Consider the following 23,383-nt stretch of genomic DNA (forward strand, 5'->3'; position numbering starts at 1 on the left):
TGGTTGATTTTAATAATATGGTATATTCTATAATCCTGAGACACAATGGGATAAATAATGAGCAGAATGTTACCATCTTTACCCTTGAACTTTCTGGATTTTTTTACTACAAAGATTTTAGAAAACTTTGTCCTTTTTCAGGCAAATCTGTCACTGAAATTGAGGACACTTGTCCCCGAAAGCAACGTTATGCCACTAATTTTTAAGCAGAATTCCCCACTGGAAATCAGTGAAAAATTCTTCTTAAAAGTGGACTAAAACAACTCTGAAATTGTACAGTTATGACTATCTCCATATACAAAACAAAAAAACTATTGAGTTGGTGATTTATAAAAGATCTTCTGTAGCCTGGGCATTGATTAATGGGAAGATAAAATGTTCACACTGTTAAGAGATAAATCAAAGTTAACAATAGAGAAAATAATCAGATTCACTGTGTGTTTGAAGGAAGAAATTTACATTGAGATACAATATTTCTATATAAGATTTACTACACAAAAGAAGTATATTGCTTAACGCTCAGAACCTGCATTGCACTTACTCATTTTTGACAAAGGCATTTTTATTGATAGCTTCTACCACATCTCTGAAGAGTATTTTGGAAGTAAAGGTATAACCATGGTGCACTACTGGCTCTCCATCTGGACCATCCCAGCAGTCAACTGTCAAAACAAAAAACCTATCAATGAAAAAATATCCAGTGTCTTATAAAAAAATTTAAATTTTCTTCTGAAGGGGAGAGGAATGTTTTATGTGCTCATGTAAATCAGACATGAATCCTGAGTAATAAAATAATGCTTTCATATTGTATTTTGTACAAACTATACAAAACACAATGGCAAACAACTGAAGACCAATCTCTATTATACAAACACTGTGATAAATTAATATTCCCTTCAAGTATAATTACAAGGATCTGCTGCCATCAGAACCAGAATAAAGCCTGTGTAAGAACATTCAGCCGTAAGGGCCTGACCTTGCAAAAGCTAACTCACATCAGTAGTCCTTATTTGTGTGAGAAGTCCAGTGTACTCCCGCCAGTAAATTCTACTCAGCTCAATAGGACCACTGATGTGAATTAAGGCTTGGGGGAAAGGCTTTCTATATGCTATCAAAGATGGTTATTTTCTCAATTATCTGCTCTCAGAGTATGATTATTTTATTTGTGGGGAAATACAAATCAATTTTCACTCTGCTACTCTAGTTTATATATCATACCATCTCCATACTGTATATGAATATGTGAAACATTTCTGAGTACCAAAACATTCTGATTACCAAAGTGATGCTCAATCTACTATCACTCATGAATCAGATTTCATTCATGAAAAAGTATTTTAGATTATTTTATTTCAGAAATGAGACTAGAAAATGTAATAGCAAATCATACGCAAATTAGAAATAAAAAATCATAAGTAATTACTTAAGTTGCAAAAAAGTTAATAGAGTTATCATATACACTACATGAGTGGGCAGGAAAACCAGTTTAATCATAAATGTATTTATAGATTGGTTTATCGATCCAGTCATGTGTAGAACAGCTCTATTAGGTCTTTGCAAATACAGTTTCACAACTGTAACTTACCAGATCTGTTCATGGGTCTCAATTATAATACACAGGGTTTTACAGGGTGGGGAGGTTGTTTTTTTTAATTCTGAGTATTAGCCTCATTACAATGCAGAAAGATAAGCTTATTGCCAAAAAGTTTGCCCACCCCTGCATTAAAGGCTACTAAAGCTTTTAAAGGCAGTTCTTCTTTATCTTAAAATATAGGGTGAGAATTGCTATTGTCGCACATATCCCAGTATCTTATGCTTCCAAGTGTACGTTATCAACTGCAGAGGTCAGAGAGGATTCATTTCCACTATGTACAGTGTTGCACAATTGTTTGGTTTTTTTCCCCACCTTCACAGGTCACTTCTGGAAGCACAGTGCTGTTGCACTAGCTGGACAAATGGTCTAATCAACTATTGCAGAGCCTATGTTCTCCCAGTGTTTGTTCTTAACATGTTTTAGTCTATCTGAGAATGCTGTTACTAACTGATGAGTAAATCTGAACACCGAGTTTCTAGAATGACTGAGATTCTTATAATTAAACTCAGACGGCCAAATTTATCCCCGGAGTAACTCCAGTGATTTTGATGTTATTAATTTGAGTTTGAATTCAAACTCCACCAACTTAGTCTCAGAGATGTTTCATACAGAAACACCAGGTTATTGGGCTATGACAGATATTACTAAAAACAACAGGAGGAAAGAGAACAATGGGGAAGACATAGAAAATGTTATTAGAGCCAATGTTAAGGTGAGCCACTTAATACAGGACACCAGAGGAGAAACCAGCAGTGGTTATGCTGTGTTAGTATGAGACACTCATCTCAACGGCAAACATTACTTGTTAAGATTGCTAACAAATAAAACTTACTAAAGCAGTGAAGAAGATAGTGAAGTAAAATATGAGCAAATTAATTTGCACATTCAGTGTCAAACTTAAAACTTAAGAGAAATGTCTGTCAGACTTTACAGAGCTTCACACCCAAACAAATAACATTAAAAATACCTTCAACACATCGACAACCATCCTGCAACACCCGGGCATACATCTCCACTTTGGACTGAGATAGAAGTTGGTCTCCTGTCAGGTATGTATTGTGAGATGAAGCAATATAGTAGTTACAAAGGGGCTGATCCATATCCTGGTGGACTTCAGAATGTAACGGGTTAAATATATCACAAGCAGAACTGCGCATGAAGCTGGTGAAACCTTTGAACAAAAAGAAACAGTTTTTCAAGAGTGCAGTGTACCTGAACAGATTAACTTTACTAGAATACACAGGTTGATAAAATAGATACTATTTATGCTAAAGCCTGTCAGTGTTAATCTGCCACCCAAGAACGGCTGTGTCATGTGAGATGAATCCACCATCCTGAGTATCTGAACTACCATCTATGGTTTGTCTATTTCTTTTGCAAGCTCCTTTGGGCGAGGGCATAGACCAAATTCATTGCTAGCATCAACAGGAGTTACACCTGCTAAAGTCAATGGGCGTTCTGACCATTTATGCCAGACAAGTCCATCATTTTCTCCTGGTCTCTACAGCATCACATGCACTGTTGATTCTCAAAAAAAATTAAACAAACTACAAAACAGACAAAACAGAACAATGTAGTAATGGGTTTACAAATCCATGCCTACCAAAACCAGCAGCGTTTGGACAGCAATGGCACTGAGCTAAGGGATTCAGAAGAAATCTATTAACAAAGAATAGCGGGGGCAGAAATTTGGATTCAAGTGGTAAAATATGAAAGCTTAAATAATGAATGGCAGCAACACGGCAAGACTAAGAAAAGCATAGATCTACAATCCCATTATCAAGTCTGTGTTCACATCAGATGTTTCCTTCATGCCCTTATGGAGCATATGATGGAAATCTGTGTGTAAAAATTCTTTGAAACCTTGGCGAGTTTCTCTGGGCCAAATCTGATACACACATTTAGGCAAGTGCTGTATGCTAACACTGTCTCTTGCAGTTCAAACAAAAACATTCCAATAACAAACAGAACAAAACATCTTATCATTGTTTCCATTAGAATTTACAGAATTCCTTTTTCAAATTATTTGATAAGATTAAAAATTATTTAACTTAATCTAAATACCACTGCAAACAATCAGGTACTTTGTACCCAAACAATGACTCGCTGTCATTAAAAACTGCCCTGCACAGATGTGACCCTCAGCAAGCTGATATTTCCTGACTCCTTGGGATGCATTGTGCAGTGGAGGAAGGGATGTCAGTTGCCTCTGCAACCACATCCCTCTTTCCAAAGACCCAGGAGAGTATTCCTGCAGGTGAAGGATCCATTTGGAGGAATGGGGAAATGACTGGCTTGGTGTAAGGGAGGGAACGGGAGCCTCGTGTTGGGGGTATGAGGCATCGAGGGGATGCACATTGTCTTTCTACTGGCCCAAGATTATAGAACAAGAGTGATATATCCTGGGTGTCATAGGATGGTCGTCGCCTGGAAATGAAACCGATCCAGCGCACCTTGTGCCCAAACAGGTGTTCCCACTTAGGGTAATTAAGAGCCATGGCAGCACCTGGGCCATGTAAATAGGGGGAGAGCTGGTGAGTCAGGCCTGCTTGAGTGCACAGACTTGAGGAGCAGAGGACAGGGACGGGGCAGGTGAGAGCTGCCTGAGAGAGACAGTCTGCAGGGAGTGGAAAACTTTGCAGGCCCTCACTGAGCAGAGAGGCTAGTGCACTGACACTCCTGAGCTCGAAAGGCTGAAAGGGCTGAGAGTTAGGAAGCCAGTGGAGGGGCTAGCTGCTGGCCCCTGCTGAACCACAGAGCCATGGCTGGAGAGGGCTGAAGGCTGAGAGCAGGAGAGGGTGATGCCGGCTGGCTCTCTGAGCCAGAAAGCTGAAGCCTGAGGGGCTGAGGCCTGGGAGTGTGGTGAGAGATGTCAAAGTTGCACTGGAGAGCTGGAGCACGGTGAGAGATCCCATGATGAGAGATGCTGAAGCCATGCTTGGTGTGTAGCATGTACCGTCTGGACTATGCTGGGGAATTAGGGACTGTGCTTATGGGATTTGTGTTATAGTTTATCTGCACAGGATTTTCTCTTATGATAAATTAAACTGCTAAGGCTATTTTTATTCGGAAAGACTCTGAAGGAGAAAATGAGGCAGGTGTGCCTGTTGTGCTGTAGCCTGCCATAAGAGGGTGCTCCAGGCAGGCAGGCAGCCCTATGATACTGGGATAATATTACCTCTTCCATGGAGCCTTCTTCACCAGTGGGATCCCTCTTTAAGTGAGATGTCGGGACAGCTGGAGCCAGAGTAAATTCCTGGCAGCTGTGGGGAAAGAGATATGGAGGCACTGGGCCTGCAAGGGGACAGGCCTGACCTCCTGGAGATCTCCCAGAATTTTGTACTGGTAATCATTTCCTTGTTGGAACTCACACTAAATGCAACACTGCAGAAATGTTCCAACAGGTCACAATAATGTGAAAACGACCTAAATCCAGCCCTAGCATAAGTGGACACAATTCCCGTTTAAATTAATAAGAGAGCTATCACTTATGCCAGGTATGAATTTGGCTCCTAGGTCTCTACCATATCCTGACAAGGAATCAGAGGGCTTGACTCTGATATCATAGCACTGTGACTCCACTACATCAGTGGAGTTACTGATTTACACCAGCGTAACTGAGATCAGAATTGAGACTAGAGTTTAAATAGTGAACTTTAGAATATGGAATTTTAAATGTTTTAAAGGGACACAGCAAACTATTAAGACCCTGAATGTAATTAAATGTGAGGAGAGTGTTACTAAACCTAATAGGAATAGAAGTGTTTTCGAATGTTTAAAATGCCACAGCTTGTTCCTTTGTTTTGTTTTCTTAATTCTAGCCTAAGTGAATTGCCCAGAGTAACAGAATTTATGGCAGAACTATGAGGGTAAATCCAGGCCTCCTGTTTCCTTGCTCTGCTTTAGCAAGAAGATGATTCTTGTCCCTACAGAATCCAACAAGCAAATTAATCTGCTCATGGAAGTTACCTTCTGGGCTAATTAACCGACCGTAGCACTTAAATTATTTCAATCTAATTCTGAAAGATTTATTGATACATGCAGATCTGAATATGGTATTAAGTTGGTTTCAGAATTAATATACCACCTGCAGCCTTGTTTTTGCAAATGAAAGGAGCAAGTTTCTAAATCTTGTAAGAAAATACTCTGGGCCTCACTGCGTTCCCTGCTGTCACTTACATGAATGTAAATTAACGGACCACTGTAGAGTGTTTTTTCACTAGTGTAACAGCACAACTGGCCCATTTTTCTACATCAATGAAAACAGATTATGGTATAAACAAACACAAATAAACAATTAGCAATAAGAACCCATACAAATTTGTATGCACTCTTGTTTTAAGATGATATTGGAATCACTTGCAGTACAATTGTGGCTGGTGGTACAATACTAGTCAGGTATTCCAACCTGTTGTTCTCCCATCTTTCAATCCATAAAATACCCCCCCAAAAATCATGTGGTTGAGCCTTCATATTAATCTGTTGTAGTCATCAGACATTAAAAGCCACATCAAGGAAAATGTTGTTAGAACTCTTCCACTCTACTGCAATGGAAATAAATTGGGAATCAGATACTTTACCTTCTATCCCCAGAACATTTTGCTCCTTGTTTTCTTCTGAAACTTCAAACTTCTTTATGATGTCAAGGCAATATTCTGTGGTCACATTATTCATCTGCACAAAAATGACAGCATTGGTATACATATTTTTTCTAGTATGTGACCAACATGTCAAAATATACTTCAGACCCCCTGTGTCTGGCTGAAAATCTTGTGATCAAACACTGAACTCAGTCAACCATGAATAAGACTGTCAGTAACACTATTCTAAAATGACCTTTGTTTTTTTTCAGGGGGGAAGCCGGGGGGGGGGGGGGAGAGGGGGAAGGGGGGTTGGTAACTCTCCACAAGCCTCATGCTCTTTATCTTTTAACTTTCAGGATGAACATGGTAGAGAACTGATAATCACAACTATACTGGTTGGTTTAAGAGCTGAAAATTTGCACGAAAAGAGTCTTTAACAGTTTGAGTTCCAATATTATACTAGTAAGTACAGAGAAAGGATTGATACTGATATTTAAATGTATTTTACTTTAAAAAAAATCTGATTTTTCCACACACCTGTTTTCTACAATTAACTTCATTGCTTTCAACAGTTATTTGTGATACACAGGAGATGTGACAGAAGAATCAGGTCCAGAGATAAAAGTCTGGCCCCACTGAAGTAAATGGCCCCACTGAAGTCAGTGGGAGTTTTGTCAGGATATTTTCCTAGTTATCTCTTTTCTATAATGACAAGTAGCTTTTTTCAAACCCTACACTTAACAGAAGGGAAGTGAAAAAATGGTTAGGTTAGTCATATTTTTTTCACAAAAATGATACTATAATATTTCCATAAAGCTTCTCATTCTTCACCAAACTTGGTTCAAACTGTGGCTTTGCACAGCTTCAAATTAAGACATCAATCATACTTCAAGCGAAAAAATCCAGGAAGATTGATGTTTTCTTTCTCAAATTGTACCTAGTCTGTATTAAATATTATTGCTTCAGGCAAAGGCAACAAGGTGGATTGCTCAGTATTGTAGGTTATTTGCTATTCACAGTTCAGATTCAAAGAAATGTTCCCTTGGTGCCTTGTTGCTCTTCCTTCTCATTGGCTGGAGGAATTTTACTTTCTTTTGGCTGGCATTTCCAGTGACTTTACTACTTCTATAGCCAATTTGCTTTTCATCCTCCCTAGCACTGTCTGTAGGTAAGAAGGCCCAAGTACCAACACTCATCTTTGTGGAGATCTTTTGAGGAAGGTTGAGATCCTTTAAGGGCCTAATTCTGCCAGGTACTGAGCATCTCCCAAGAGATGGTGAAGGCCCTGACTCTCACTGACCACTTCTCAAGAAGCACTCAGCACCATACAGCATAGGGGCAAAATGTGAAAGAAAGTAGGGGGGGGGAATCTTAATGTGCAAACAGTGCCTGTAAGCATCATAATGGGAGGAAAATAGACAGTGATATTAGTAGATATAATATAAGATCGGCCATACTGGGTCAAACCAAAGGTCCATCTAGCCCAGTATCCTGTCTTCTGACAGTGGCCATGCCAGGTGACCCAGAGGGAAGGAACAGAACAGGTAATCATCAAGTGATCCATTCCCTGTCTCCCATTCTCAGCTTCTGGCAAACAGAGATTAGGGACACCAACTCAATATGGACAGAAGTGAATTATCTTAGCTAGTGAGAAGTTCAAAAAATGTCACCAACTGAGAGGAAGGGACAGAGTCTCATCTACTATCCCTAGACCTATGTGCACTATTTAAAACTAGCAGTAACTTGGGAAACATTCATGTCTGTAGCAGTAATGGAAGCTGAAATATTGCTGGGCTGCACACGCAAATGGGCAGGTCTGATATTCCATCCAGTAGAGGATTCCATCCAGTTAAGTACTGTAATGGTGACTTAAATTCTTATATATTAGAACACTCCCAGGCCCTAATCCTGGAAAGACTTACTCATATGCTTAACTCTATGCACTGTGAGCAGTCCCCGTCAAGGAGTTACCCACAGTGCATAAACTTAAGCATGTGCATAAGTCTTTACAGGATCAGGACCAGAGAGAAGCCACATCTGATGTTTCTGCTGTCAATTATAGCAACTTTATGCTAGGAAAATCCATTAACTGCCATAAAGTTACTCCAGTGACTGAAGTGAGAGCAGAATCACTGTCAATATTTGCCACTTCATCAATGACTGTAATACTAAAGTACTTTCTGTTCAGAGTCAGGAAGGCACTGCAGTTATAGCAGGTACCTAAGGATGTTGAGATTCTAGCGATACACAGAAAGAGATATTAATCCTGATGCTTGCTTTGACACTATTTCTTTGGATCTCATTTGAAAAGAACCTTGGCTATTGAAATGCAAATTGTCAAGCAAAATGAGATGCCATTATCTGCAGGCCTGTCTCTCAGAGGTTTACATGTGTTCACTCAACCACAAAAAGTAGTTCTCTAATGAGGTTTTCTGGCAACTTTTTAATGCACACAAATGCAACTGCATAAAAGTTTTCCTGGCAGAATTTGATATTTACTCTGCACCAGGAATCATTTCATCTTACACTGCTATTTGTTGGGTTTTTTTTAAGTCCAAATAACAATGGGACAATGAGGTCTCCCCTGACAACACAGTCCATAAAGCCAAAAGGATCTGATATCATTCCAGCATGAGGACACTGGAAAAGTTTGGCAAACTGGTCATCCAGATCTTCTCAGATGTTTTCATAAACCAGGATAGCTGGCTTTATCAAGAGCTTCTGCCAGGTTGATACAATCTATGTAAACATCTACACATTGTCCCTCGGTCTTCCCTGCAATTTTGGAGTAGACAAGGTCATGTTAATAGTGCCCTATTGTGATTGAAACCTACTTCCTGATTTTTTGAGTGTAGATGGTCTATGCCAGTGATGGACAACCTGCAGCCTCTGGGCTGCATGCAACCCATCAGGGTAATCCGCTGGCAGGCCGTGAGACAGTTTGTTTACACTGACCGTCCGCAGGCACGGCTGCCCGCAGCTCCCAGTGGCTGTGGTTCGCCATTCCCAACCAATGGGAGCTGACGGGCTGCGTGCAGTCCATGGGCCGCAGGCTGCCCACCACTGGTCTATGCTGTCTGTCTGTATCTATAACACTGAAGAGATACCACAGTCACTTTGAGCTCTTCTCCTCAGATAATAATGATATTGGTCTCTCTTTTAGCTATTACGATACTACTTCTGACTCCCAAGTATTGCATAGAAATAAGAGGGTGAGTCAGTGTATCACATCCGCACTTATAAAGATCAGCAAATGTTCCTGGGCCTCCTGGATTTTTACAGATTTCATGGCGGCGATGGTTTTGCAAACATCTCCAAAAGCAGAAGTTATCCAGGGTTATTCTGCACCACCCATTGTTTCAGATGATATGTGATAAACCTGTGGTAAGAATTGATGGTAAAATGTTCACACCATTAATGCATGATGCATACCTTTGTCAATAAGGCTATAAGACACTTCTTCTAAGGATGATAGGCATTTTTGGCAAGCTGTACTAAGCCTAAAAGCACAGCTAGACCATCCAGAGTACCGCATATCACTAGTAATGTCCCTATTTGCCAGTATTGGCTCCAATTCAATAAAGCACTTAAGAATGTGCTTAAGTCCATACACAAGACAATGCTTAAGCATACACTTGAGTTCTATTGATTGCTATGGGATTTGGTCTTGGAAAAAATGTTAAAGGAGAAAGTAGTTAAGGACATTGAGGTCAATGGTAATTGGGACAAAATACAACATGGTTTTACAAAAGGTACATCGTGCCATACCAACCTGATCTCCTTCTTTGAGAAGGTAACAGATTTTTTAGACAAAGGAAACGCAGTGGATCTAATTTACCTCGATTTCAGTAAGGCATTTGACACGGTTCCACATGCGGATGACACAAAGCTGGGAGGTATTGCTAACACAGAGAAGGACTGGGATATCATATAGGAAGATCTGGATGACCTTGTAAACTGGAGTAATAGTAATAGGATGAAATTTAATAGTGAAAAGTGTGATGTCATGCATTTAGGGATTAATAACAAGAATTTTAGTTATAAATTGGGGACACATCAGTTGGAAGTAACAAAGGAGGAGAAGGACCTCGGAGTATTGGTTGATCACAGGATGACTATGAGCCGCCAATGTGATATGGACGTTAAAAAAGCTAATGCAGTTTTAGGATGCATCAGGCGAGGTATTTCCAGTAAAGATAAGGAGGTGTTAGTACCATTGTACAAGGCACTGGTGAGACCTCATCTGGAATACTGTGTGCAGTTCTGGTCTCCCATGTTTAAGAAGGATGAATTCAAACTGGAACAGGTTCAGAGACGGGCTACTAGGATGATCCGAGGAATGGAAAACCTGTCTTATGAAAGGAGACTCAAAGAGCTTGGCTTGTTTAGCCTAACTAAAAGAAGGTTGAGGGGGGGTATGATTGCTCTTTATAAATATATCAGAGGGATTAATATCAGGGAGGGAGAGGAATTATTTAAGCTTAGTACCAATGTGGACACAAGAACAAATGGATATAAACTGGACACTAGGAAGTTTAGACTTGAAATTAGACGAAGGTTTCTAACCATTAGAGGAGTGAAGTTCTGGAACAGCCTTCCAAGGGGAGTAGTGGGAGCAAAAGACATATCTGGCTTTAAGACTAAGCTTGATAAGTTTATGGAGGGGATGGTATGATGGGATAGCCTAATTTTGGCAATTAATTTAGCAATTGATCTTTGATTATCAGCAGGTAAGTATGCCCAGTGGTCTGTGATGGGATGTTAGATGGGTTGGGATCTGAGTTACTATAGAGAATTCTTTCCTGGGTGCTGGCTGGTGAGTCTTGCCCACATGCTCAGGGTTTAACTGATCACCATATTTGGGGTCGGGAAGGAATTTTCCTCCAGGGCAGATTGGCAGAGGCCCTGGAGTTTTTTCACCTTCCTCTGCAGCATGGGGCACGGGTCACTTGCTGGAGGATTCTCTGCAGCTTGAGGTCTTCAAACCACAATTTGAGGACTTCAATAACTCAGACATAGGTTAGGAGTTTGTTATAGAAATGGATGGGTGAGATTCTGTGGCCTGCATTGTGCAGGAGGTCAGACTAGATGATCATAATGGTCCCTTCTGACCTTAAAGTCTATGAGTCTATTTAAGCCTATGCTTATGTGTTATTGTGAATAACGTATTTTCCTTAATGGGGACCATTGTTTGGGACTGCTAGATGCTACCGTAATGCAATCAGAAGTGTGGTCCCAGTGTAAAAGACAGTCCCTGCCCTGAAGAGTTTACAGTCTAAATGGACAAGAGAGACAGGCAAAATGGACAGACCCAAACTAATATCAAGCAAAATATATGTAAAAACTAAGCAGAAAACACAACCAGAATGTCAAATTATTAAAGTGAAGGAGACTTCTGCTGAAATTCTCTTTCTCAACCATCATCATCATCAATTGAGTAGATGAGAAATGTATCAGGTTGCGTAGAAGACTGAGGCTGTCTGACCATGTGCCTAAAGTCTATTCAGTCTCCCTCTGCACAGAGGTGCCTTCTACACCGTTAGCAGGGTTTCAACATTCCTGTGTCTTTTCCTTTGCCTCTGCCAGTTTTGGGAGAGCACTCAGTACCCTAGAGGAAGCAGGCACATTTACCTTTGCTTTATTGGGGTGCGTAATGCAAGTTGTACAGCTAGATCAGTTACAAAATGAATCCAACTGGCAAATGTTTATCCAAATCTAAAAATTCCAAATACATGCTTGTAATTCAGCATTAATCTCTCCTTTGGTATTACACTTTCCTTTATTTTTTGGTTTGGTTCATACCGTAGAAAATCTTTTAATCTATTATATTTGATTTTTTCCTTTAACAGAGCCTTTATAAATCAGCTCCACTGTAATATGATTACTTTATTAGCACACTGCTTCACACATCACATCCATGAAGAACATTTACATTTTGAAAAGCCAGGGTGAGCAGATTGCCAAGCATGTTAAAAACTGGGGTTGTAGTAGAGGTTCATAGAGGGTTTTTTTCTTCATCTTTTAATAAGCAGAGATAGAAACAATTATATTATCAGCTGATTCAATTCTATACTGAGAGATGCATAAACTTTAATCTGCTATCTCTCTTGCTGTTTTTTTCTTAGTTATGTGACTAGAATAATTTCCGAATCGCTACATATCAAAGACTGTGTTTCTATAGTTCTGCATTTTTAATATATTGGATTAGCTCTAAGTACTATAACACAAGAAGAGTAAGATTTTGATGGCTATTCTCAAGGCACTTGTCTTGATAAATATTTTAAAATTACCCTAAATGCACTGATGGTTCAACCTATAAAGAGTCTTACATGTAAAATACAAAAACTGAAATGTCTGAGATAGTAGGCATGATGACACAAAGGTTAATCCTGAGACTTAAATTGGCCCAACCTTGCACTGTAGTTATAATCTCTGTTCTGAGTTAATGAGATTCATTTTGATGCTAGTGTCTGTTTTTTCTCAAGGTCTTAAAAATATAATTTGCCAAGAAGGTGAAATAAAATCTCAGCACTTTACAGGCATTGTGTTTTCTTGGTTAAATAGAATAATTCACCAGTGTTTTTGAGAGTTATGCACCAGAAGTAGCATCTGGTTTAGTGGCTCTTCCTTACCATGACTTTTAATGCTAAAAAGTAGATTTGGTATTTCTAAGAATTTTCACTTAAACTTTCATGCCAAGATGCCAGTAGAGAAGGAGGTTTAACAGATTTTGAACAACAGCTCTAAGATTTTAAGCTGAAGTTAATAACTTTGTCATAATATGACCATCCTGCCCCTCTCAGCCCAACCCCTCACAATTGGTCCTTCTCAGCCGCATCACAGAATCCTTGGAACAGCGTTCCTAAAGATTGCTCAGGGGTCTCAGTGCTCCAGAAGAAGCAGGGTGAGCACTGGGTACATTTGTTTGCGGTGCTCCTCGTGTCTGAGAGAGACCGGCTGCACATGACTGAGCAATTTCTTTTCTGTGGAAGACAAAGAATGGGAAATGGAGTGTGACCCGCGAAGACAACAACTGGTGAGCGTCTTGGAGGCTGTGACCCATAAGCTGAGAACTGCTGCTCTCAGCTAGTGGAAGGAAACATGAAATTAGTGGATGACATGCAGGTTCTTATGGACTAAAGCTTTCAACCAACCCTCAATACAAATATTAAACATTGCTAGTATACTGAAATAACTACACACTGTAATCATAGGACAGAAATGTCTGTCAGCTCATACCTCTCTCCCTCCAAATGTTAGAGAAAGCACAGGGGATGGCTCAATTTGCTTCTTAGAAAATTTTATTTATAACTCTAAGCGAAACCTGTACCATAAGAAGCCTACTAGAATTACACAGGATAATAGAAATGAGAACACTTCGCTGGAGAAAATAACTGATTATCCAAGCTCAAGTAGAGGTTGCTCTTTGATTGTAAAGGCTATTCCTAGCAGAGCCTTCTTCATCACAAGCTGTTGAGAATTACCTTTTTCATCATTTCCACAGGCTCCTTGATGTCTGTGTGGCAGTGTTTGCGTGTGCAGTAGGAATGAAAATGTCTAATCTAGGCAAAGGCTACAGCTGTTAAGGGACAGGAGTCCCTTCACTTGTGCTCTTTTAACTTTAACTTGAGAGAGATGACTCTCAATTCTAATTAAAATTTACTTTCATTAAATTGTAAAATGCCTTCTACATGAATGGTAATGTTTGAATATAGGCGTATATGGATACATCAGTTACTGAATATGGCTAATTAATACTGGAACTTAAATCTTCTGAATGTAGGGATTTATACACTGCTGATGAAAGACTGATTTTGATGCAGACATTTTTCTTTCAAAACCCAACCCTCTACAGGTTCAGCAAGATGTTGTTTTTGAGTGTGTGACCAAGTAATCTGTTGGCCTAAAATAAAATGTCACAAACTGGTGACACTATCACCTGGCTTGCAGAGGAGAGAGTGGAAGGAGGATGTCACAGTCCCTCTGGGAAGGATGTTAGAAAACTCCACCATCCAACAATCAGATGTTGGCAAAGCAGCAGTAGAGTGATAAGTAAGGCTCCATGTTTGTCACGGAGCTCATGGATTCTGTGACCTTCCATGACTACTGCAGAAGCCTATGCGGCTGGCCCGGGAGCCACCTGAGCAGCTCAGGCAGCCCCTGGGCCAGTCACACCTGCTGTTACTGGGGCAGTCTCAGACCCCACAACCCCCCAGCTGCAGGAGTTTGGTTCTAGGGGGAACTCAGGGCTGGGGATTGGGGTGCAAGGCAGTGCTTACCGTGGGGGGGCCTCCCTGGAAGGGCAATAGGAACTCCCCTCCCTCAGCTCCTAGCTCCACTTGCTGCCTCTGCCCGCAGCTCCCATTGGCCATGCTTCCCAGGGTACGTCTACACTACCCACCGGATCGGCGGGTAGTGATCGATCTATCGGGGATTGATTTATTGCGTCTAGTGTAGATGCGATAAAATCGATCCCCGATCGCTCTGCCATCGACTCCGGAACTCCAGCATGGCAAGAGGCAGAAGCGGAGTCGACGGGGGAGTGGCAGCGGTCAACTCGCTGCCGTCCTTACGGCCAGGTAAATCTACCTAAGTAGCTGAAGTTGCGTATCTTAGGTCGACCCCCTCCCAGTGTAGACCTAGCCCCAATCAATGGGAGCTGCAGAACTGAGGCTTGGGGCGGAGCGGAGGCAGCACGTAGATTTAGGAGCTGGAGGTCGCCGCTTCCCAGGAGCTGGGTAGGTAACCTGCCTCAGCCCCACCAACCCCTCCCCCCCAGCACCCAGGGCGTACACACTCCCGGCACCCGCGGCACCCCCAGGGCTGCCCCCAAGTTTTAGTCAGGACAGGTCACGGGCCGGGAATTTTTGTTTACTGCCCATGACCTGTCCATGACTTTTACTAAAAATACCCTGGACTAAAACGTAGCCTTAGTGATGAGATGTAGGATGACCGAAAAGGGGCATGTGGAGATCAGGAAGAGCTCTCTCATGTAACACTCCCATCATCCATCAATAAGCTCCTCATAGGGAACAGAAAGGGGAGTAGGGGAGCAAAGAAGTTGGGGAAAGGAAAGCAACGCCAAGAGTGTCCATCCTGCTGGTGGATACCAGCTGGTGGGTTTGTTTCAAAAGAGTAGTGATGAGGTAGACTTTGCTTTCTCTCAAGAACTAATTCTCAGAATGCAGAATCAAAACACTACATTAAATCAAGCAAAGGATATACCTTACAATTAAGCAACACAAATAATCACTACAAAATGTCAAGTAAACAGAGGACACATACTTATCCCAGTGGGGGATTTTTTTTTTTAAATGAAGTCTGTTCTGCTACCCACCCCCAAGAATCTCTACAGTTGTGTAATAGTGAGACAGAGGCCCAGCATGTTATAACTGCAAATCAAACTAACTGGGCATGAAAAAATAATGACAAAGTGAAGCAGTCTGTGTACCATCACTGGTATTATAGTGAATAAAGCACAGCCACAATAGCAGTCACACCCAGCATGATTGGCCTTTGTCAGCAGCAGCATATCTGCGCAGCCTGTGGCAAGTTATGAAAGTCACAAATTGGGCACTACAGCTGTAAATGGATATAAAGACCATAAACACATGCTCTTTAGTAACAAAAAGACAACTAACTTCAACCATCACTGCTGCATAGGCCATATTAAAGCCACTCAAAATTCTTCATCAAAATATTTCTTGGCAAAAAAAAATGGCTGTAGCTAAAATTTAAAAATAGTTTATTGAAACTTTCCAGTTTTGAGAGAGAAAAGTTTTCAGTAGAAATGTTTGATATTTTTCAGTAATTTTTTTATGTTTAATGGCTTGTTTATTCCCTTGGAAAAAACAAAAACAATTTCTGGGAAATTTAGAACACACAAAAAAATGTAAACTTCCTGATAAAATACATATATTACTACCTGTGATTATGTTGCCCTCTAGTGGTTCTAGGCTACAGAGGACATTATTATTATTTATTTGTATTCTGGCATTGCCCACAACATGCTAGGGTGCTGTCCACACACTAAAGATAACTTTCATCCACAAACATCTTAATTTATTATATGTATGAGTGTAGCCCTTAGGACTCCTAGCCGTGGATTAGGACCTCACTGTGCTTGATGCTGTGCAAACAAAGAACTAAAAGACAGCCCTTGTCCCAGAGAGCTTACAATCTATCCATATTTAAACATGTAAGTAAAAGTAACCTGATTTTCAGAGGTGCTGAGCACCTGCAGCTCTTACGGTCTTCACTCTGAGTTGCTGGTACTCAGCAACTCTGAGAATCAAGCCGCCTTTTAACTAAATGCCTAAATGTGGATTTTGGTGCCTACATTCAAACAATTCTGTGATAGTTTCTGACCTGAAGAGCTCAAATACAGAGATTTGTACATGTTTTATAGCTTATGTCTAATATTTTTTTAAATTAAAAGATACCAGTGCCCTACCTGGTAAAGGCAATGAAAACATAGCCTGTTACAAGAAGAGAACTACTGAGTACTAAACCAAAATTTACACTCAAGGAAAAGCCTTGTAAGTACCAAACCAAATCAAATTTCACAAAAGTGTGGATATCTCTTCAAAAATCTTTTAAAAAAAGAAGCCTTTACAAAGAACATGGATTTTTAACAGAAAAAGTTGTTAAAGATTTATATTTCTAGGCACACTGCCTAACCCCATTCTCACATAGTCAAGTCAGAATTCAGAACAGGAGATTGTCATAATATTAATACTGATATATTGCTCATCACTTCACTTTAGGGATGAACAAAAGATTATATTTAAACTACAATAAACACTAATCAATTGTCAGTAGTGATAGCTTGAAGTGAGTCCACTTTATTAAAATCTCCTGTACAAGTAGCTTGAACATTGTAATTTTGTTATTAATATGTCAATACTTAAGTCCTGCTTTTTAAAGAAATAGTAGATGTTATTTATGTTTTTAAAGTGACCTAGAGGCTCCTAGGTTGAGGATAAAATTAAAGAAACGTATGGAATTTAAGTTTTAATGAAAAGATGTTGCATCAAAAACTAATTTTAACACAAATTATTGAACTAAAACTAGACAGGCAAATCAAATGTGGAAAGTCACAGACTTCAGCTTTTTCTTCATCCTACTTTATTTTATTAAAAAACAAGTAATTGTTTCTACTTTAAAATGTAATTTGTATTGTCCTCACTCACTTTCTAACACGCTTTTCAAACCTTTTATTTATTAAAGGTCATATTCTGCCACCCTTACTCATATTGCACCCTCTTTTCAATGTAAACAAACTTCTTAAAGGCAAGAAAAGTTATAAGATACAACATTACAGCACTAAAATACATTGCTTGTTGGATTACTAACATTAAATGTAAACTTGTTATCTGGAAGTCAGTATAAGTCAGTGTGGATATTTACCTAATATGCCACATTTTCCCCCTAGAGGATCAAAAAGCTCCTGCTTTCCAGAAGCATTTGGTTGTACTACAGTATTTAATCAGATTCATTTTGTCCCAGCATCTCCATTACAAATCCTTCATTTTCAGCATTCACTAGTGTTCATGAGTGGCAAGTTTGTAAAAATTTTGGTGGGGCCCAGAACCCGCCCCCAACTCCGCCCCCCCAACTCCGCCCCCACCTGCCTAAGGCTCTGGGAGGGGGCTCGGCGGGGGAGGTCTGGGGTGCAGATCCTGGGCTGGGGATTAGGGTGCAGGAAGGGTGCTGGGTGCAGGCTCTGGGCTGGGGCAGGGGGGGGTGTGCAGGAGGAGGTGAAGGGTGCAGGCTTTGGGATGGAGTTTGGGGTTGGGAAGGGGTGTGTGGGAAGGGGGAGGGAGTTTGGGGATAGGAGGGAGTGCAGGGTGAGGACTGTGGGGCTGAGGATGAGGGGTTCATGATGCAGGAGGGGGCTCAGGGCTAGGGAAGAGGGTTGGGCTGTGGGGTGAGGGCTGTGGATGAGGGGTTCATGATGCGAGGGGGCTCAGGGCTAGGGAAGAGGGTTGGGCTGTGGGTGAGGGCTGTGGATGAGGGGTTCATGATGCAGGAGGGGGCTCAGGGCTAGGGCAGAGGTTTGGAGTGTGGGGTGAGGGCTGTGGATGAGGGGTTCATGATGTGGGGGTGCTCAGGGCTGGGGCTGAGGATTAGGGTGCGGGGGGATGAGGGGTTCATGATGTGGGGGCGCTCAGGGCTGGGGCAGAGGATTAGGGTGCGGGGGGATGAGGGCTCTGGCTGGGGCTGAGGATTAGGGTGCAGGGGGATGAGGGCTCTGGCTGGGGCTGAGGATTAGGGTGCGGGGGGATGAGGGGTTCATGATGTGGGGGCGCTCAGGGCTGGGGCTGAGGATTAGGGTGCGGGGGGATGAGGGGTTCATGATGTGGGGGCGCTCAGGGCTGGGGCAGAGGATTAGGGTGCGGGGGGATGAGGGCTCTGGCTGGGGCTGAGGATTAGGGTGCAGGGGGATGAGGGCTCTGGCTGGGGCTGAGGATTAGGGTGCAGGGGGATGAGGGGTTCATGATGTGGGGGTGCTCAGGGCTGGGGCTGAGGATTAGGGTGCGGGGGGAATGAGGGCTCTGGCTGGGGCTGAGGGTTTGGGGTTGGAGAGGCTCAGGGTAAGGGCAGCCTGCCTTGCCAGTACTGGCGGAGAGCAGGCACTAGGACCCTGCGGCAGCAGACAGCAAATCTGCTGGGAGCCCTCCAGGCAGCAGGCAGGGGAGAGGCGCACTGCGTTCTGTCGGGCAGGGACGCAACACAACGCGGCGGAGGGGGGGGTGGCAGGCGGGGGCTGGGACCTGCTCCAGGCAGGGTCGCGGCGGCGGGGGGAGACCTGCGGTGGCCGGGGCCGATCCAGGCAGGACCGGGGGGGCGAGGGGGGCGGGAAGAGACCCAGCTCCAACTATTGCTGGAGCAGGGCGCCCAGCCCTGAATATTGCTGGGGCCCGGGCCCCACACAAATATATAACCTGCCGCCCATGCTAGTGTTTACAGCCTGGACAAAGTAAGAGCTAACGTTGGTCGCACACTTTTGTTGTGTGTTAAAACAAGACCATCAGCTACATTTATTATTCTCATACCTTTTGTTCCATCTTCAGAAACTGAGCAAATTCTTCTACGGTGAGATGATCTTTCTTATCGCTGTAGCTCAAAAGCAACAAGTAGAGATCGCGTCGTAATGACATCATCTTGTAAAACACAGAGAATTCTTCAAATGTTAGGGTTCCCTGATTCTCATCTGTGTCAGCTTCCTGAGGAGCAAGAACATGCAAGTAAGTGTGCTGGGTAGGTGTATGATGAATTCAGGGAATGAAGCAGAATAGAACATACATATAAGATACACTTTCAGTACACTTCAAGCCACATGACTCTACTCATCCTCAACAACACTAGCAAGCACTTTCTAATGTTACAACAAAATTAAAAGGATTCTTATTGGATTTCTTGGCAAAAATTCAATTGTTAAAGTAAAACGACAAAATCTCAGTGAAAAGGCAAATTCTGTCTTTAGATTTCATTGTATTAAGTTATTTCATGAGAAGGACTCACATTGGGGCAGATTCTGATCTCAGTTACTCTGGTGTACACCTAGAGTGATATATTGATTCAGTGGAGTCACACTGGATAGCATCAGAATCTCACCCACTGACTTCATCGAAAGGTAGAATCTGACATTTATAAATGTTCTGTATAATATTACAATGCTAAATGGATGTCAACATGATAAATTGCAACAATCATTTAATCCCACTGCCAGCACAGCGTACGCGAACAGGATTAAGTCTGCAATAACAGCAGCGTTCCACGCAGAAAAATATCTCCACAGTCTTGATTGCTGTTTTAGTTTGTCCTCAGAGCTATTGTTAGAGAAGAAAACAGTACTTACAGTATGTTATTACTGCTTTTTACTTTGAGCATCTGCCTAAGAGGATTTGCTTTGGATTTACAAAACATTTGACAGCAGTTTTATCATTTATTTTGTCTTTGATGTAGGTCTCTATAGTAACTCAAACTCAAGAAAGACTTTTCCCTGCTGAGTTTTAGATTGTAAGCAGTGCAAGGAAGAAAAAGTGAAAGGAAGTTTTAACATTATATGTGGTTCGGTGTCCTATGTGTATCCATGGATAACACCTCTCATTCACAGCAGTGCATACTGTTTTTCTTTATGCACTTTCTTTACATTTCAGTTAATCAAGGCCTTATGCCCTGATCCTGCATCAAGATCTACAAATGAAGATGCCTGCAGCCAGGCAGAGTCCTATTAAAGAAAGTGCCTCCTTAACTTCTCTGGACAGGACTCTACTTTCTGTGAAGAGCTCTTCCCAATGTTGATTTGCCCTGAATTCCCTCAGGGTGGGTTTCTCTGTCCAACAGTTTACCCAATAAAATGTGAACACAAATTCTCACTACAGCCTGCATCTCACCGAGGGTTGCCAATTCTGGCTGGACATATTCCTGGAGGTTTCATCACATGACATAATATTTAATGGAATATTAATCTTTAATTCCTGGAAACTCCAGGACAATCCTGGAGGGTTGGCAACCCTAATCTCACTGCCGATTCTTTTTATTCTGGGGTCAGCTTTTCCTTCCTCCACCCACTCTCATACTTGCCAGAGTGAAGCTGCTGATCAGCCAGCCTGGAACTACAGAGAACAGCACCCCCAGTCATCCAGTTTGGAACTACACCTTCCATTTTCACTTTCCCTTTGAACAAAGCATTCAACTTAACATTTGTTTTAAATATCAGAGGGGTAGCCGTGTTAGTCTGGTTCTGTAGAAGCAGCAAAGAATCCTGTGGCACCTTATAGACTAGCAGACGTTTTGCAGCATGAGCTTTCGTGGGTGAATACCCACTTCTTCGGATGCAAGCAGTGCACATTTCTAGGATATGAATATCACTGTACTCTATATAAGTAAATACCAACATTAAAAATACAGCCTCATAATTCTATGGCTCTACACCACTCTTTCCTTACAGACCAGTTGTCTCCTGGATGCCCTTGCTCTGCAATATATAATCCTCCATATTCAGTGGTGCTGGGAAAAGGAAACTGTACTGGGGTTAACTTTCCTAGACCTATGTCTGATGGCAAATTTGAAATCTTCTAGTCAGGATATCAGTCGATGCCCTGTAGTCAGCTTCTGGTTTCCTCACTCATGAATGCCTCGTGGCAAGATTTACCTGGATCACATACATCTAATATTTCCTGGATTCTGAGTAGCGGGTTATCTGTCTGGCATAGTTTTACTATTTAAGTCTACATAATCAAAACGAAGGTGCACATCTTCAGCAGTGCAAGTGAAAACTGGGAACAGGTGGCACAGAGCCCAACTCTGTCAAGAGGAATCATTTAGGACAGATTTCTAGCTGCTTTGTATCACCTGAGCAGCACAAAGCTGCCTGATCCAGGACTGAGAATTTGGCACAGTGTCTATCCTTTATCATGCATAAATCTGGTGATACTGGAAGTCCACTGGCCCCTTTGTATGAGTAAGGATGATTCGAGAAATAAGGGCTATACGCCTGGTCCCCAAGCCAGTCTAACAACAGAATAATCTTTCAAAACTTCATTCTTTCTTCAACAGTAAAGGGTCTAACCATTTCTGCAAGGTCTATGATATGAACCCAGATATAGGCTGCCAGCAACAAAGGAAAAAAATTTAACCTGTTTTTTTCAAATCAAAATAATAGATGGCTCTGGGTTATAAAAAGGTTGCCTGTTAATGAGATCATGTTACATCCCTAGATATTTCTTTTCCATTTGAAAGTGAACTAAAAGGCTTTTGCCTGTCAATACGTGACTTCACAATTCTCTGTTTCTCTTGCAGCTGCAGCATTAGTAATACCTAAGGAATCACAGGGAGCTGCATTCATTACACCAGTAGCTCTCAAACTGTGGGTCAGGACTCCAAAATGGGTCACAACCCCAATTTAATGGGATTGCCAGGGCTAACTTAGACTTGCCGGGGCTCAGGGCCAGTGATGTGCTGCCAAAATCTTAACAACCAGTTCCCTACTGGGTCTTCGGTGGCACATCAGCGGCGGGTCCTTCACTCGCTCCGGGTCTTCGGTGACACTTCGGCAGTGGATCCTTCAGTGCCGCCGAAGAACCAGAGTGAGTGAAGGACCCGCTGTCAAAGTGCCACCGAAGACTTGGAGCGCTGCCTGGTGAGTACAAGCCCCATGTGTTTTTTTAGTCATCTCTGCCGGGGCCCCAACTCCAACCGCTCCCTGCCTGACCCCTGACCCTTATCCAACCCCTCCTCCCAGCCCCGGCCCGGCCCCCTTACCATGCTGCTCAGGGCAGCGTGTATGGATGCCGCATGGCCCGCTGGAGCTCACAGCCCCACCCCCCCTTACCATACCGCTCAAAGCAGCAGGAGCTGCCGAGCGGCCCAGGAGCGGTCCAGAGCGCTGGCACCGGCGGTGCGGCACGCTGAGGCTCTGCGAAAGGGGGGAAGGCGGGGGAGGGGCCAGGGGAGCCTCCCAGCCAGGAGTTCAGGCGGGCCGGACAGGATGGTCCCGCGGGCCACCGGAGTTTGCCCACCCCTTTAACAACCGGTTCCCGTGAACCGGTGCAAACCGGCTCCATTTCACCATTGCTCAGGGCCCAAGCCAAAGCCGGAGGGATTCAGCCCTGGATGGCAGGGATCAGGTTACAGGCCCCCTGGCTGGAGCGGAGGTCATTGGGCTTCGGTTTTGATCCCTTCTGCACCCAAGGCGGTGGGGCTTTGGCTTTGGCCCTCCACACCAGGGGCGGTGCTCAGGCAGGCTCAGGCTTCGGGCCCTCCTCCTAGGGTCATGTAGTAATTTTTGTTGTCAGAAGGGGGGGTCGCAGTGCAATGAAATTTGAGAATCCCTGTATTACACTATGTTAGGAGTTAGTGTTGCTGCCATCTAAATCCATAAACTCAGATCTTAGCACAGAAGTGGAGAAGGAAATGAATTTTACAAGGTAACAAATAGGATTTGTTTGCTTACTTTAAAGTCTACACATACCCAAAGGAGATTTATGATTTGGGGGCACAATTCAGTCTAAATTTTCTCTACATCTGCTAGCTAGGCCATAAGTTTCCCAGGCTTTGCACAGCCATGGACCGTACTCTGCAATGCTGATTGTTCCCCAGAAGATCAGGCACGTTTTTGCATGTAAAGGGTTCTAGGATCTTAAACAACTTCTGTTTTGTGCAGTGGTCTGGATTTTGGCCCATAATCTTGGTTTTT

The 23,383-nt window shown here is 42.5% G+C and overlaps 1 protein-coding gene across 1 annotated transcript in view; it reads right to left on the minus strand.

Annotated features, from left to right (window-relative positions):
• Positions 1–23,383, minus strand: part of PLCH1 (phospholipase C eta 1) — a 137,581-nt gene that overhangs the window by 47,879 nt on the left and 66,319 nt on the right. The window contains exons 5-8 of the mRNA XM_045031540.1: positions 19,236–19,406; positions 6,175–6,268; positions 2,562–2,765; positions 542–662 (exon numbers count right to left, since the gene is read on the minus strand). Of these exons, the coding sequence (XP_044887475.1) occupies positions 542–662; positions 2,562–2,765; positions 6,175–6,268; positions 19,236–19,406 (590 nt within the window). The remainder of the gene's footprint in view (positions 1–541; positions 663–2,561; positions 2,766–6,174; positions 6,269–19,235; positions 19,407–23,383) is intronic.

This window comes from Mauremys mutica, chromosome 9, assembly GCF_020497125.1.
Source record: "Mauremys mutica isolate MM-2020 ecotype Southern chromosome 9, ASM2049712v1, whole genome shotgun sequence".
NCBI classification, from domain to species: domain Eukaryota; kingdom Metazoa; phylum Chordata; order Testudines; family Geoemydidae; genus Mauremys; species Mauremys mutica.